The 15,179-nt window shown below is 42.4% G+C and overlaps 1 protein-coding gene across 1 annotated transcript in view; it reads right to left on the bottom strand.

Moving 5' to 3' along the window:
• PLXNB2 (plexin B2) overlaps window positions 1–15,179 on the bottom strand; it is a 77,226-nt gene that overhangs the window by 27,256 nt on the left and 34,791 nt on the right. The window contains exons 15-18 of the mRNA XM_084262718.1: window positions 4,655–4,791; window positions 3,843–4,010; window positions 2,137–2,245; window positions 188–415 (exon numbers count right to left, since the gene is read on the bottom strand). Coding sequence (XP_084118844.1) covers window positions 188–415; window positions 2,137–2,245; window positions 3,843–4,010; window positions 4,655–4,791 — 642 coding nt within the window. The remainder of the gene's footprint in view (window positions 1–187; window positions 416–2,136; window positions 2,246–3,842; window positions 4,011–4,654; window positions 4,792–15,179) is intronic.

Raw genomic sequence — 15,179 nt, 5'->3', positions numbered from 1 at the left:
TATCTCTGAGAGGGGATGGGGGAGGAAAGTGGAGCAAACAATGTTCATCGTCTACCAGAAGTGAGGGACTCTGCCAAGGATTTTGGGTATGCTACTGAACAGCTGTTAAGGGTTTGAGAAAGGAAGGAAAAATTCCATACACTCTCCAAGGACAAAATGATCAACCACCATCTCTTGACAAGTTTACCTTTGCATTAATAAGTTTGTTGACTTGTTTTTTGATGCCATCTGTGAAATTTTCAAAGGTTGGGTCTGCAACATAGGCAAAAGAGTGGCTCTCATTCTTTACAACCAACTGATAATGATCCATTAGAATAACAGTGGTAATGTTGTAGTTTTCTGGGTCTTCCAGTATTGGCGGGGAAGAAAAAACCACTGTGGTTTCATTGAGTCTTGTAACAAGCTGTCCATCAAACTGTGAGAAACAAGACAAAAAGAACATCCACATTTTAGAGTTTGACTTGTTCTGTACCTAACTGTTGATAACTTTAGACTATAGAAATAAATCCACTGGATTTATATCCTCTCCATACAGCAGAAATAGCATAGTATGAGATATTTTCCAAAAAGAAAATTAAACAGATTTGTTGATGGGAATAAATTGTTGGTTCATTATGTTCTAGCAGCTGCCTGCAGAAAAAGCTTAGTTACAGATCAATTTCCATTACCTCTAAATTCTGTGGCTCTGGATCACGCTGGGCTGACATCATCAAATTGCTCTAAGATTAAGAGGTTAACATGGCAGCTTTAATCCAGACCAACTTCTGTATCATGAAGTATCTCAGGTAGATTATTTTCTACTAACACTATAAAATACCTCACTGAAATTCAATACAATTACTAAGGGAAATTATGGAAAAAAAAATTTACCAGTTGTCAATCAACTACTCAGGGTAGCAACTCAGCTAACCTGTTCTTCACCCTCAGTTACACAAATGTTTTTATTCTAGAAACTCCTTCACTCATTCAGTAACATCAACCTCAGCCACCAATACTAATAGGAACCCTCAACATTTCTTCTATCACCGACTCAGTTTCTGACTCTGTGCAATGCAATTCAATAGCTTCTCCCCCACATGTCTGATACTGCCACATAAGTGGCAGCAAATCAGAGGATTAGAAAAGTTTCTGGTCTTAACCAGGAATGTGTGCTGTCTGCAGCGCTGACTTAAGCTAACGTGTTGAGAAGATGGTGAGCATATGTAAGGAGGTGGGTAATAAACACTGTCAAGAATGCTACATGGACTTTAAGATTGCTCTGGGAGTTAAGGTTATCAAGATAATTATGTCTTGCAGTTTATGGCCTTAGAAACATAGATGGTTTTCCTCTTAAAATTCTTTAAGGATGAGGTTCTGATGGACCCAAATCCAGCTGGCTTTGACATACTCTAAAAGTTGAATCGTGTACAATACAAAACATGCACATTTCCAACTCCATATGGATCACAATCAGTCCTAAATTTAAGAGCCAGCCCCAGAAAAAGTCTTCTAAAGTTCATACTGGAAGATCACTTTCAGATCCTCCATCACTGCATTAAATTGTGACCTTCATTAGCAGACTGGGAGTTTGAGACTATTGGTAACATCGGTTCTTCTTAACAAGTGATGTAACAAGTGGCCATTTGGGGGTTTTTTAAATGTCACTTTTCACAAGTGTTTTGTGAACATGCTATAGGTGGATTATGCATGAAGCAAGAAAGAATAGGCTTGGTCCACTGAGGCATAAGACAATAAAAGGCACTGGCTATGCAAAACTCAGCATTCTCAGGATTTGGGCCCCGTTTCAAGCAAATCTCTACAGCTTGCAGGGTGAGAAGGAGGAGAAAGATAAAGCAAAAATAAACACTTTCAAATTCTGAAATGTGTGCACTTTACCACTTGAAGCTTAATTCTTCTATCCTTCATTCATATTGAATGAAAATGATTTTAAAGCCGAGGATTTCAAGGTGTAAGTGAATGTAAGTCAAGACAGCAGAAGTTGGCTCTCCTTCCACGGAACCAGAAATCTCATCAAACCTTATTCCACTCCAAGACCAGTGAAGCCCAGTGGGCACACTTAAACGCATTTTTGGAACAAATCGCATGATATGCACCCAGTGTGATGCCTTTGATTGGGGGGGGGGGAAAGGAAATTACCCTTTTGAGATTTGTTTTCCCTGCCTCTGGACGCTCTGCATACACCACCAATGAGAAACTCTGGATGACCTCAAAGCCGGTTCCGGTGACTGTAATGTTTCTCCCTCCACTGAAAGGAAGAATTAAAAAAAAGAAATCAAGTTATTGGCAAACTACCACAGCTATAGACTGCTTTATCCAGTGCTGCTACTACTTCCACTGAAAACAGCTACACACTGGCCACCTGACAATTAAGTGTCTTACACAAGGGACTTCTGTTGAAGCTGCTGATGACCACAGCATTTAAAAGCTGCAATGTAAACTTCAAACTCATTTTAAAAGAGTAGAATAAAAAAAAGTACGAATTGCTTTGTCAGTATTTGTGGCTTTTCACTGGTGCCTGTCTTTGTGTGCTTTACTTCTCCAATGTTTTTGTTAAAATCACTCCACATACCACACACAGAGAGACAAAGGTGAGAGTGTATTTTCCACAGGTCTGTAGGGACTTGGTTTCTCTATTCCCTTTCATTTGCAACACATTGCTCAAAAAAGAATGTGTTCGCATAGGAAGAAGAATGCATGCAAGTTGCCAGTGGGAATTAGTCACCGAAGTAACATGGATTTAGAGGGATAGCAATCCTCAAGGCAATCCATTAAAGACAGCTTCAGTTTATATAGAGGAAAAAAAAAAAATAAGTCTTTTAAATCTCCTGGGGTATATCACTATTGATCTACCAAAAAAACCCTCCAGGCTCCAAAACCACCCAAACAAAAAATCAAAAGCAAAAATTAAACCCTATTTTACATAAGTGGCTGTTCATTATTCAAGGACTCAGGTACCAGTTTCTCCAAGAGAAGTCACAGCCAATTTTGTTTATAATGTCTTATTTGTAAGGCTTCTTTATAGTAAAGAAACGCGAAACGTCATGATGTCTCTGCCAACTGTACCCCACTAAGCAGAAAGACCAGAATATTAGGGAACAGCAGAGATTTATATGAATCAAGGTCACAAGTTTGCCTCTGTATCCACCACAGAATGACTCTCAAAGCCAGAAGTGTGCTACAAGGACTTTTACACAGGTGACCTGGCTTTCTGCTACCAATGCAAGAGTGGGATACATTCCTTTGTGGTATCACCGTTAGTACTAGGTGAGGATTTCTCCAGAAGGAACAGCTACTTGATAGGGTGTTAGTGAGTACCACCACAGAAGAGGGCATACCTTTTAAAGTCTTATTGAACCCCCATCTAGATTTTCTATAAAGAGACTTATTTGCCTCATAGGACAAAGAGATGACAAGCCATAACCATCCTCTGTTTCCAGCTTGCTAAAAGCTGAACAGAGGAACCGCTGAAAACCTTTTCATTAGGAATCTTTCATGTCAGTTATCCTTAATAGGATAAAGATTTGTAAGTAATGCAAAGATCATGTCTGACATCATGCTGGAATGCTTCAAATCCCTTTCTTTGAGACACCTTCATTTAAAAGAAGCTCATTACCTTTTCTGGTTTCCGGATTTAGCTTTGAAGTGGGGATTAAAGTTTGGAGGTAAACAGAACACTTTCTAACATCAGCTGCAGTTAAGGAAGTTCACAAATTCTATGTATCTAATATGCATGGATGGAGTATGGGAGTTTTTATTTCCAACAGTTCCATATCTGATAGGTCTATTATAAATGATACATTTTAACACAGTTGTAAATGAAGTTATGAGAAACATTTCATTACCTGCTGAAGCTATTTACTGGCAGGAACTTGGTGACAGTAGGATTCTCACTGTAGGAAAATGGCTGTGGTACAGTAACTATCGTGCCCCCGTAATTCATTGTGACTTTAACGGGTTCAACCTTGCTATTAGCTCCTGTAATGCAAATGATCTCATCTCCAAATTCAGTCCTAGATTGGAAAAGAAAAAGAAGAGGAAACACCTTCAGTTACTAACATCATGGCAATTTGTATTCTTTACTGTAGTACCCCAGAAGCAACAAGAAAGAGCTCTATTTTTGCTCAGCACTGCGTAGTTACAAGAATCGTCAACACTTCCTTCCAGTCACTTAAAGTCTTTAAATAATGTATGTGACATGAAAAGGAAGAGTGTACAAACACAAGAACAATCCCATGTTAGCACACACTGTGTCACTCCCTTTTTTGGGAGAAGAGACAGGAAGCGATTAATAAAAGGAAAAAGAAGGAAGAGGACCAAGCCAAGGGGCACTAGAAGATTTAAGTTTTTACATGGAACCACTGAAGAGATGCTGAGTGAAAGCATGGATACATTTGGAGCAGCCAGGCAAGCAGAGAAAGCCCAAACTGCAAAATTCTTTGGATATCTGAGTTCTCCCACTTTGGTGTTTTTACAGCTGCTTCTTCCAGCTGGAGCTTCTGAGAGAGTTTTTGTCTGAGTGTTACGTGCAGAGCTCCATTGCATGGGATGAGTTATGAGGAGACAGACAATGGATTTGTGCAATTTCTAAAGGCCAGCAAAGGTTAGTGCTCTGTCAGGAGAACGCTCTGCATCCTCAGTTCCTCAGGGTACTTACACATTGCAAGGCTGGCTCCCAACTGAAACTTGAACATCCTTCTTGGAACCAGTGGCCAGGTTTGTACCAGTGATGGTAAGTGTGGTTCCACCTGCTTGTGGGCCGCTTTCAGGTCTTATTCCAGAAGGGTGAGGTTTCTGCAAAGAGGACATGGTCAAACTAATTAGAGAAAATTAAGACTTACGTCAGTATTAATTGTTATAATATCTAATAGAAGTTCAGTACTGCTACGTGAAAAATAATTAAGTTAAAATAATAACAGACAATTCTTATAAAAGAAAAAAACCCTACATTATTCATGCTGAAGGAAGAAGTAACAAATGATATGAATGTTTTGGGTTTTTTTTCCCTCCATACTGCATTTTATGAGGTTTTATACAAATTTAAATTCCCTATTTACAAAATGTAGAGTTAACTGCCATTAAGTTTTTGAGAGCTTCCTGTGGGATCTCCTGTCTACATACTTACTTTAAGATTTCTCTGTTCTTTATGGCAGAGTCTGCCTTCACCTTTCCTTACCCTCCCCTACATTCTGTGTCAGCTACAGGAGAGACAGAGCAAGGTTTTCAAAACTGGTACTGAAGAGAAAGAATATTAAGATTCCTTTTATCTGTAAGGCTCTTAATTGCAGCAACATTGTTATCCTTTTCTTGAGAACATGCTTGCAAAGAAACAAAATCCAAAAATGCTAAATTTCTTTCTGCACCTAGAACCAGGGAGGAGATTTCTTAAAATTGATTGAGACAATCAAGCATGCTTCAAATTGGTATGGAATTTGTTGGAAATTCAGATTTTGCAAATGAGTTCCCTCCTTTTGTTCTCAATTCAGTCTTTGTTTCCACCGCTGTAAGAGCGAAGAGAAATACTGTAAATTAACAGTGAGGGCTTTTCACGAGCAGTGAGATTTAATTACTCCATCGCTAAGTAGTCCCTGCTCCCAGCTGAGACAAGCATCGTTATTCGGGACCACGCTGAAGCTGCTGAATGAAGAGGATGGCTGAAGCCATGCAAGTCTCATGAGATGGGTTATGGGCTGGCTCCAGGAAGGAGCTGCCTGCTGACTCCATGGCCTGGCTGTGCTGGCAGACGTGCCACAGCCCCCTGTGCTGGGACAGCAGCTCTTGTGCAGGCAGGCAGCAAGGTGGTCCCGAGCAGCCACATGTGCTGTGCACACAGATAGGATGCCAGGTCCACCTGTGTGGCAGGGACACTGCTACAAAGGACCCTGTCTTTGCCACAGCATGCCACCAGATCACAGCATAGGGAGACCGTGCACAGGTAAATGCCTGGTCTGATGTATAACTCTGCTTCTTCATCCATATTCAAACACAAGTTTCCTTAAGTTAAACTAGTAATAAGCTTATTTCCCCATCACATGTACACTTGCAATTGACATCTCTCCTCCTCCTGCTGATAATGAAGTCCAAGCCTGGGGCTATTTCGTATGAAGTCTACACAAAGCAAGAGCAAAGAAGTTTGAAAACTTCCATACTGATCAGAGTTTCCATCACTCCACACAGAACTCCAAGGGGGAACAGCCCTGCTTGGAAACAGAGAGTGACAAGCCCACGTCTTATAAGTCATGCAGCAAAGCTTTTCTGTGCTGTTTAGCTTGGGCACAGATTGACATCTCTGTGTCAGCTTACAGCTACAAAACCAAGGGCCCACAAACACGACTGATGTACCACAGTTTGGTTCAAAGCTCGGTGAGCGATCCACAAGCAGCAGGAATCCATAAAGATGTATCCAACAGACTTCTGGCTACTTTACATTGTTTTACTGAAGCAGTTCTTCTAGAAATGAGGTGAACTCATACTTACTGTGCTTGTTTTATACCTCCATGTCTGAGCAACTTCCCTCTGAAGGAATGCATCATGGTTCAGCACACTTCACAAATCCACAATGACAACTGTAATTTGCTCTCGAGTCATTGAGCTTTAGGAATATGCTTTAACACTAATTGGGTGTCAATTGCTTTTCTTCCCTGAGAGAAATCTGTTTGTAAACCTTTCACTCCTCAAGATGTACATAGCTGCAGCGTATGACTGCTCTCGCGCGCTAACCTTTGATTTGATTCTAATTTAATACATCACTTGGATTACATGATTTTATGTAGGGAAGTGACTCAAAGTCACTTTTAGGCATTTTCAAAGCAAGAAGGAGCCTTGGTTCAATATAACAGATTTGACTAAAACTTGCTCACTTAGGTCTATACAACCCTTGCTGTGCATGCCTTTCTTCCAATTTAATTGCTGATTTAAGTTAAACTGAAATAAGTCACGACAGGGTAAACAAAAAAATTTGAGGGGGTCAGTTTTAAAAATCACGCTTGAAGTTTAAATTGACTCAAGTCTAGACATGCACTTCACAGAAAAGCCCACTCCTGCTTTTTTTTGTAACACAATTCTGTTGCTAAAGTATCTGTTCTGTTTTCCCCAGAAATTGTTTTGGGTTGTTTTTTTTTTTTTTCCTTGGCAAGACTCCAACTCTGCTGGAAGTTAAAGCCCAGCTATGCTGGATGGGAGAACATGCCACCCACACCTCACCCCATCCAGGGCACAGCTGCACCACGGCGTAAGGACATCTCAGATTCACTTCGTGCTGGATGGAAAGCTGAGGCTGAGAACCACTCTGGGAGCAAAGGCAGGTGGCAGCCAAGGAGGAGGTGGAAGAGTTCCGGTTTAACCCTTATTTTCTCTGTAATCCCTGGTCTTGCAGCAGTTCCTCAAAAGGCTATTTTAAACCAGCTTAATTCAAAGTATTCAGATTTAACATATTTAAAGTAATTTTGCAAATACCAAGAACTCTCCAGAGATCAAATAATGTGAACACCTCATAAAGATGATCTAATAAGGAGAAGCTGCACCGTGCTCTGTGTGCAGAGGAATGCTTCAGAATGACTGCTAAGACCAAGCATCATATACTAAAAGTCTGTTATTTAAACTTGTCAGGAAAACAATTTGATTAATTTAACTTGCTATTTTCTGTTCCATATTTCCCCCTTTCCCTTCCTCTTAAAGTCCTTAAGAAAAAAAAAAAGTATTTAAATTATCAAGAATTTTAACAATTGAAATAACCATTTTATTGCAGAACCAGTGTGGTACGAGCAAGTTTTAGAGCTCTTCTAAAATATTCATGCATGGGTCAAAGAGCAAAGCTACATCAACCCACCTGGCTGTCTCCTGAAGAGTACCCATAAAGAAAAAAAATTGGTTCGTCCAAATCCTCAACTGGAAAGTGTTTCTCAAAACTGCAATTAGGTAGATAGGAGCAGCAGGAGAAGGATATTCTGCTGAATGCCAAGATAATTTGATAAAGCACTGTCAGTGGTGGCACGAGCCTTCAACAAGAGCTGTGCTTTCTAAGGAGAAGGCAGCCCCTTCCCATGACTGCCATGGCACTCGCCCATGGGACACAGAGGTTCAGCCCCTCAGAAGCTGCCAGGTCTCGTCTTATCTTACACAGCCTACAAAGCTGCACCTAACCCACAGCTCTACGTGGCTTACCACAGCCCTGCATGAGGTTTCTTGCAGATGAAAATGAGGGACAAAGGGTAAATCCTTCACTGCAAACCAATGCTACTTCTACTGAGAGGCAACCCCCTTTAATTTGGATTCAACCTCAAGCAATACCGAATGTCCAACCCTAACAGACAGCACTGACAAAGCCCCTTGAGCTCACGTGCTCTGGGATCAGGGATCCCACCTTTTCCAACCCCCTGCAAGGATTTCTTCTCCCCTTGTCTCTGCTCCTTTCTCATTCCGGTGCCTGAATCGGAAGCACGCCTGGGGTGAAAACAAATACCCTGCTTTCACTTTCAGCCCCCTGCACCTCAGGAGCTTTGTTCCCTCAGTCAGAAGGTGCCCAGGGGAAGTCACACTCTCTGCAACACCGCCGCGCGGTTCACCATTACAACATCACACCGCAGTGCTCAGTGCAGCTATGATGTTAAGCAGAACCTTTGATTATGTGTCCTATATGGAATTGTAGCAGCCTTGTAGCAATTCTTCTGGAAAATGTCAGAGCTTGTGAGGACTTGGCAATACTTCATTTCTCATGGATACAGTAAAATTTAAACAACCCTGCAAATACTAATTTAACCCTTGTTTTATAGTTCCTTTAAGTGTAGGAAATAGTAATTCACAGATAATTTTTGTCTTTTTCTTGTTTTGCTTGAAATGGAGGAACATTCTTTCAGATTTCAGTGCTCCATACCTCCCTTTTTGTCGCCAGGCAGATATTGTTCATGTCTTCCAGGTAGTCTGATGTTTGAGCAGAAATCTTTTCTGTAGTAAGAGCTCACCTCGTTATGTGGGTTTTTTGATACTCTAATTTAAAGAAACCCTGTTCCAACATATGTCAGTTGTTCAGTGGCCTGTTTCCTGCTGAGACTGGTAAACCATCTCTCAGCAGAAGGACCTCCCACTGCCAGGACTTCCCATCACCTTGGGCTTTCATATCACATAGGAGGATTTGCAGTTTTGGGAAAACATATGCACACCCCGAGCTATGCTGGATAGAACAGAACAGTTGGCAGGGAGCTACAACTAGTCCATCTTGTCAAGAGGTGTAGCTTGCTCGTTACCGCATGGTTTATCCTGAAAAAATAATTGACAGGATTTCTCGCTTGCAGGTCCAAGAAGATTGCAGCTTGTCAGTCATGGGAAACATGAGCATTTCATGTATCTTAAGGAATATTTCCTTAAATTCTACTTAGGTATAATAACAAGGGGTCTCAAAGTCCATCTGCAACCCAACCTTCCCATGTTGTCCTCGACTCTGCTGGGTTAGTATTGAACTGATAAGCAGTTTTCCCAGTGCTTTGATAACCATTAGGCAGGTTTGCTGGAAGGATACTAATGCCACAAATAGGTTACCTTCTTCTGGTTGATGACTGTGGTCGGTACCCATCATGTTGATACAGTTTGCCTGAAAGCAGTGGATACCTGCTCCAGTTTGAAGCAGTGAGACAGCAACAGTTTCTAAGTCCTTGTATATTTCTTATAGTATGTGATGTTCAAATAGCACTAGTTTAATTGGCAGGATGTTCATTTATTCTCTTTGCAATAGCAATCAATCCCCTTATGTGGCATTCTCACTCCTGTGTTCCACTTGCATCAGGGACTAACCTGAGCTTAGATTTCTCGGCTTTGCCTCATAGTAATGCTACAGCCTTGCCACAGTACGCCTCTGAGGTGCTCTGTGCTTTGTCAGCACAGAGGTATGGGAAACAAAAGAATACTGGCAAAGCAGTTTACTCTGGCCCAAGTATGTATATGACTTCACACTCAGGCCATTTTCCAGTGTCCTGTTTTCTTCATTGCAGCCAGAAGTCTTTCCTTTGCTTGCATCATTTGCCTCCTACTTAGAAATCTGTTCACAAAAATGTTGATACATTTTTCATTGTAGTTTTATGTTTTCTGCATTGTAGAGGGTGAATTATCTCCATGTCTGTTCCACTTATAATCACACTTAGATGTGAACTTATTAGCAGTGTACACGACTGCTGCTCACAGCTACTGCAGTCCCTCTGAGCATTCAAATGTCACCTCTTAAATTTTTCATCCTGTTTGTTAATTGAGAATGAACTTTAAAATCTTTAGTATTTTATGACTGTTAGTCTTTTTGCACAGCTAGAAAAGGTGATCTCTCATTTCTTCAGATTTTTGATTGCATTTTTTTGGTAAAAGATACATTTTACAGGCTGAAAATGCTTTCAGAAAGCTCCTGGCATTTTAGATGTCTGTGGCCTGCTGATGTCAAATCAAAGCACAGCTTTTACCTGGCTAACAGCAGGGTTACTCCTGTTCCCCTTTTCTTTTTTTTTAATCCAGCTTCTTTGCAATTTTTCTCATTAAAGATATGCAGGTGCAAGAGAACCATTCCCTCGGCTTCTTTTTCACTCACCGACTTGCTTTTGGGACCTAACCCACCAGGCTGATTCACGTTCTTTTCCACTTGATTTACTTGCTTTGTAGCTACCCTGGTTTACACTGTCATGTCCAGCCAACTCAATTCTGGTCCTTTGCACAGTATTCAAGAGCGAGAGGAGCGCGCTCCTGCGGAGCATCACCTAGGTACCACATCTCTCCTTTTTCCATTTCTCTACTTCTCCATTCATCTGTCACCAAGCACATCCTCAACTTTTTATGTCCCTGGGCATGACTGTGTAAATAAGGATACTATCTACTACAATACGAATCTGCGGTAGGCAGTTCCTAGCCCAAGAACTACACCACTGAGATAAAACCGATTATCCTTTATCCTTCACTAATGCAGAAAATTGAAGAGAGAAACAACCAGCCACCAAGGAGGCCCTCACCAAGAGGGGCCAGGAATTCAGGAACAGTTGGAAGGCAGCAGAGGAGGGGAGCCTAACAGGGTTGCAAAGAAACCTTGGCGCGAAGTCTACCCTTCAGAGGGGGATGCTGAAGAAAACATAACTGTGCCAGACCACAAGCAGAGAGACAACTGGGGAGGTAAAAGAGGACGATGGCACAGTATATCCCCGTGATGCCGTGAGACATGCCAGCTGCAGCACCAGGGGAGGCCAGCAACAGATGGATGTGTTCAAATCCACATAATGGGCAGCAAACGGCAAAGCCACCTAAGGTCCCTTCTGCCAGCTCCTGTAGGCAGTGACCTCTGGTTGGGGGTTTGCCTTTGATGGAAGATGTGTACTTTGATGGAAGTACACATCTTCCCAAGTAAAAATGGGCTCTTGTGCTCCCACCACACAAGCAGAGTACAGTGATGCTGTGTCAAGGACCTGATGACAGTGCACAAAGATGTGAAAAAAATTTTCACAAATGTATAGAGCACATTATCGCCCTGCATTTATCCCATCCATCCTTTCCTCCACAGAGTAACCTTTCCTCTTCCTCATCCTGGTCCCAGATGCAGTAAGTTCTGCAAAGACAGGTCTGCAAAAGAGCTAATTTGTTACCAAAATTATCTGTCCCAGATTGAAAGCCAAATTATTCTGCCAACCCTTGAACGTAACGCACATGAAAATTAAAGGCATTAGAGGCATAGCCCATGAAGTGCTGTAGACACCAGCCACCTTCTTGGAGGTCAAAATGTCATTTTGTGGACTATAAAGGTAACCACAGGAGCTAAACAAAGCTTCTGAATGGGGCATACAAGTCATTAGGAGCTGCTCTTTCTCCCTGCACTTCCTTTCTTTCTTAGACTTCAAGGAACCTGCTTCTTGTTTCCTCAGACAACCCACCCACTCACAGGATATTCAAACTGAGAATATCCATTGCTCACTCTTGGCAGAGTGGCGTTCACCACAGTTGCTGACCACCAGCTCACCTCGTCACAGCATCCACAACAAAAGCCAGGCTTCAGCTTCTAGGTTATTTTCTGTGATAGCAGAGAAGTGAGCCGAGTCCTGCCTTTCTGGGACTGCTTTGTCCAAATCTCACACCATGTGAGCTGATCAAATGCTTCCAGCCACCCTAGGTGCCCAAGCACAGCATCTGCTTGGAATGCATGTTGTGTGCTACCTGCTACAGATGGGATGCTTCTACAAAGGGTTGGTATTTTAAACAACTGGTGTTTTTTCAGACTGCAAGCAGCATCATTTTGTCGTGAGGCAGACACTGCATGATTTTCTGAAAAGACCACAGAGCCTTGCTGGCAGGTTTGATGGAGAAATGGAAGCATGCATGACTGGAAAGTCTGCATTATTCCAGGGCTCACTGGCAGCTTTCAAGCAGAGCCACGAGCACTGGAAGGTGGGACATGTATTTAAGTGCATAGCTCAGATGACAGAGAATTAAGTCTAATAATATCCACATGAGGAAGGGCCAACTGCTAAAGCTCTCAGCTACCCAGGAGTTCTCCTGGCCCCTATGCAGGCTGACACACAAACAAGATATGCTCCAGGACTTAGGAATAAAATAGGATCTTCTGGAAGCAATTCCAAACTGCTGCAGATGTGTGGCTTATCAGCATCAAGTATGTAATACCCTCCTCCCCCACATAACCCCCCCCCAAACCTCTCAATTACAGTATAAAATGCCTGTGTTGAGGTAAAGACTCAGGAAGGAAAATCAAGGAGTGAGCAAAAGCCTTGTAGCACTAATGGCACCGCACTGGTGAGAGCTCCCAGAGCAATTGGTTCAAAAATCAAGGAAAGCAGAAGATGGATGGAGGTGAGAGGAAACTGCCAACCTGGGAGCAGATTAGGGTAGAAGTGTGCACCTTACTAAATGCAACTGTGCTGTTCAGGCTTGCATTCAAACTTCCAGTAAGGTGAATAGTCATTTTCAGATCACACTCTAATTAATCCCCCCTTCTTCCTCTTCATGTTATTCATCTTGTTTAAGCAAACAGACTTCTAGATTTACTAAAAGTCATTATTTCCAAGACAGTCCCTAAATTACCTTCAGCACCTCAGAAATGTTTTACACTTTTGCAGAGTTCTACCTCTAATTTCCCCATCTTACATTTGTTGAGCCTTCTGAAACCACTCAGTCTTTTTAAGCTGCCCAGCCTAAAACTCACAGAACCACTTTTGCAAAAAGGTACTGGAGATCCCAGCTGTAAGATCTTCATCTGGTGGCTCGAGTCTGTAGAAGAGGTATTCTGAGAAAGCAATTTTGGGATCAACAAATTTGGGTCATGTACCTAGGAAAAACTTAACTCCTTCCTTTGATGCTGCTTCTCACTGTCACAGTAACAAGCTAAGCAGATAAAGTGACAACAAACAAAAAAGCAGGACTGGCAATTTTAGCTGTTTTACTGCTCCACCTGCTTAGAGACCAGCCAAGCTGTCAGTCAGTGCTCCGGATGTACTACATAGCTGGATATTAAAATTTAGCATCATTTTTGTTTCGCTAAACAGGAGAATGGATATTGCCTGATCCTGCTTATAATGAAACAACAGAAATGTCAGCAGCAGAGGACTGGGTCACTGGAATTTAATTCCACTGTTATGGCTGGACTTGAGCACCACACAGGTTGGATAGAGAAACTGTGATGGGTTGGGAGAGATAGAGCTTTCTTCCTCTGTTATGCAGCAAATATAGATGAAGTGTTTACTGCACAGCCCAGACTCTTGTGGACCAGAGCATTTCAGTTCAGAAATAATTTTAAATTGAAACCATGGCTTTCATTTTAGCTGGATTTTTGACCCATTTAATGGAGGTCTCATGCAATACTTGGTTCAGAAACAGGCTGTGCTGGTAGACTGGGCAGAAGCATAAGTCTGAGCCCCAAGTTGTGCTGACTGTTGATCCTCATAAATCCAGCTTTAAAAATTCCATCTTATTGCAGACTGAGTATCAACCACAGCCAAACGTAGCAGTACTTATAGAATCACAGACTGATTTGGGATGGATGGGACCTCAAAGATCACCTAGTCCCAACACCCCTACCATGGGCAGGGACACCCTCCACTAGACCAGGTTGCCCAAAGCCCCATCCAACCTGGCCTTGAACACTGCCAGTGATGGGGCAACCACAACTTCCCTGGGAAACCTGTGCCAGGGCCTCACCACCTTAAAAATATATACTTTTCTTCTTGATATCCAATCTACTTGATAACAGACTATGTGCTTTTGCTGGTGGCCACTAGTCACATGTAGGAGGCTGTGACCATGGGGAGTGTGGGGACACTTCCAGTACACCCAGACACACAGGGCTGAGCAGCTGCAGGCTCCTTGTGCACTGCTTGTCCACCTTCTGCCCTGTGCTGCCACACGCCGTGATTAGAGTGGTCACTGCTAAAGCTCAAGTGGCTGTGCTTCGGGTGATCAGAACACACAGCAAAAACAGTCATAATTACCAGCAGGAGGGTAGACAGAAAGTGTGCCAAAGAAAGAGGGAAATACATAATAGAAAATTTATTTTAGGAATGCTCTTGGAAAGAACACTACTTTCTCTTCTTTGTATACGCTCCATAGAAGAGGTTTTAAACAAAGCACAGATTTCGCGTGTCTGTTCAAAGAAGTCACCAAAGAGCTGCCTGAAAACAGCAGTGAAACAAGATTGTAGCTTTAAAGACAACATCAACTGGCGTGATTGCTCTGCTCTGCTTTTCTGTTCTCACACTTGTGCCACACTGGTAGCATGAGACGCCCTGTACTGACTTTCACTCCACCGCGGTCCACAGCTGGCTTCATGTTCTTGTGGAACTGAGGGAGGTGAAACTAGAAACCAATTTCACCAGTTCTAAGGCACAGGACTGTATCACTTGCCATTGCTTTGTGTTCTGTAAATAAAGTCCCCATGGAAATATTTTTTGCAGCAAATACAAATGGTCTTTATCAGCAGTTCGCTTAGATAGCTGGTATTTCAGTGACCTCAGTGCAGGCAGAGACTGGCACAGAGGGAGTCTTGGACCTGCAGGAAAACATCCACCTGGATGATGCCTGTGCACTGCAGCTTCTCCTACAGCCTCGCTGATGGGTCATCAAGAATCTTTCCTTAAGTAGGCAAAAGCAGTGGCTGCTTATCTCACCTCCCAGATGGGCAGAGCTGGGAATCACACTAGAACAAGTTCACAGACAAGCCT

This window comes from Gallinula chloropus (genome assembly GCF_964237585.1).
Source record: "Gallinula chloropus genome assembly, chromosome: 1".
Taxonomy (NCBI): Eukaryota; Metazoa; Chordata; class Aves; order Gruiformes; family Rallidae; genus Gallinula; species Gallinula chloropus.
This window is presented reverse-complemented; position numbering and strand designations above follow the sequence as displayed.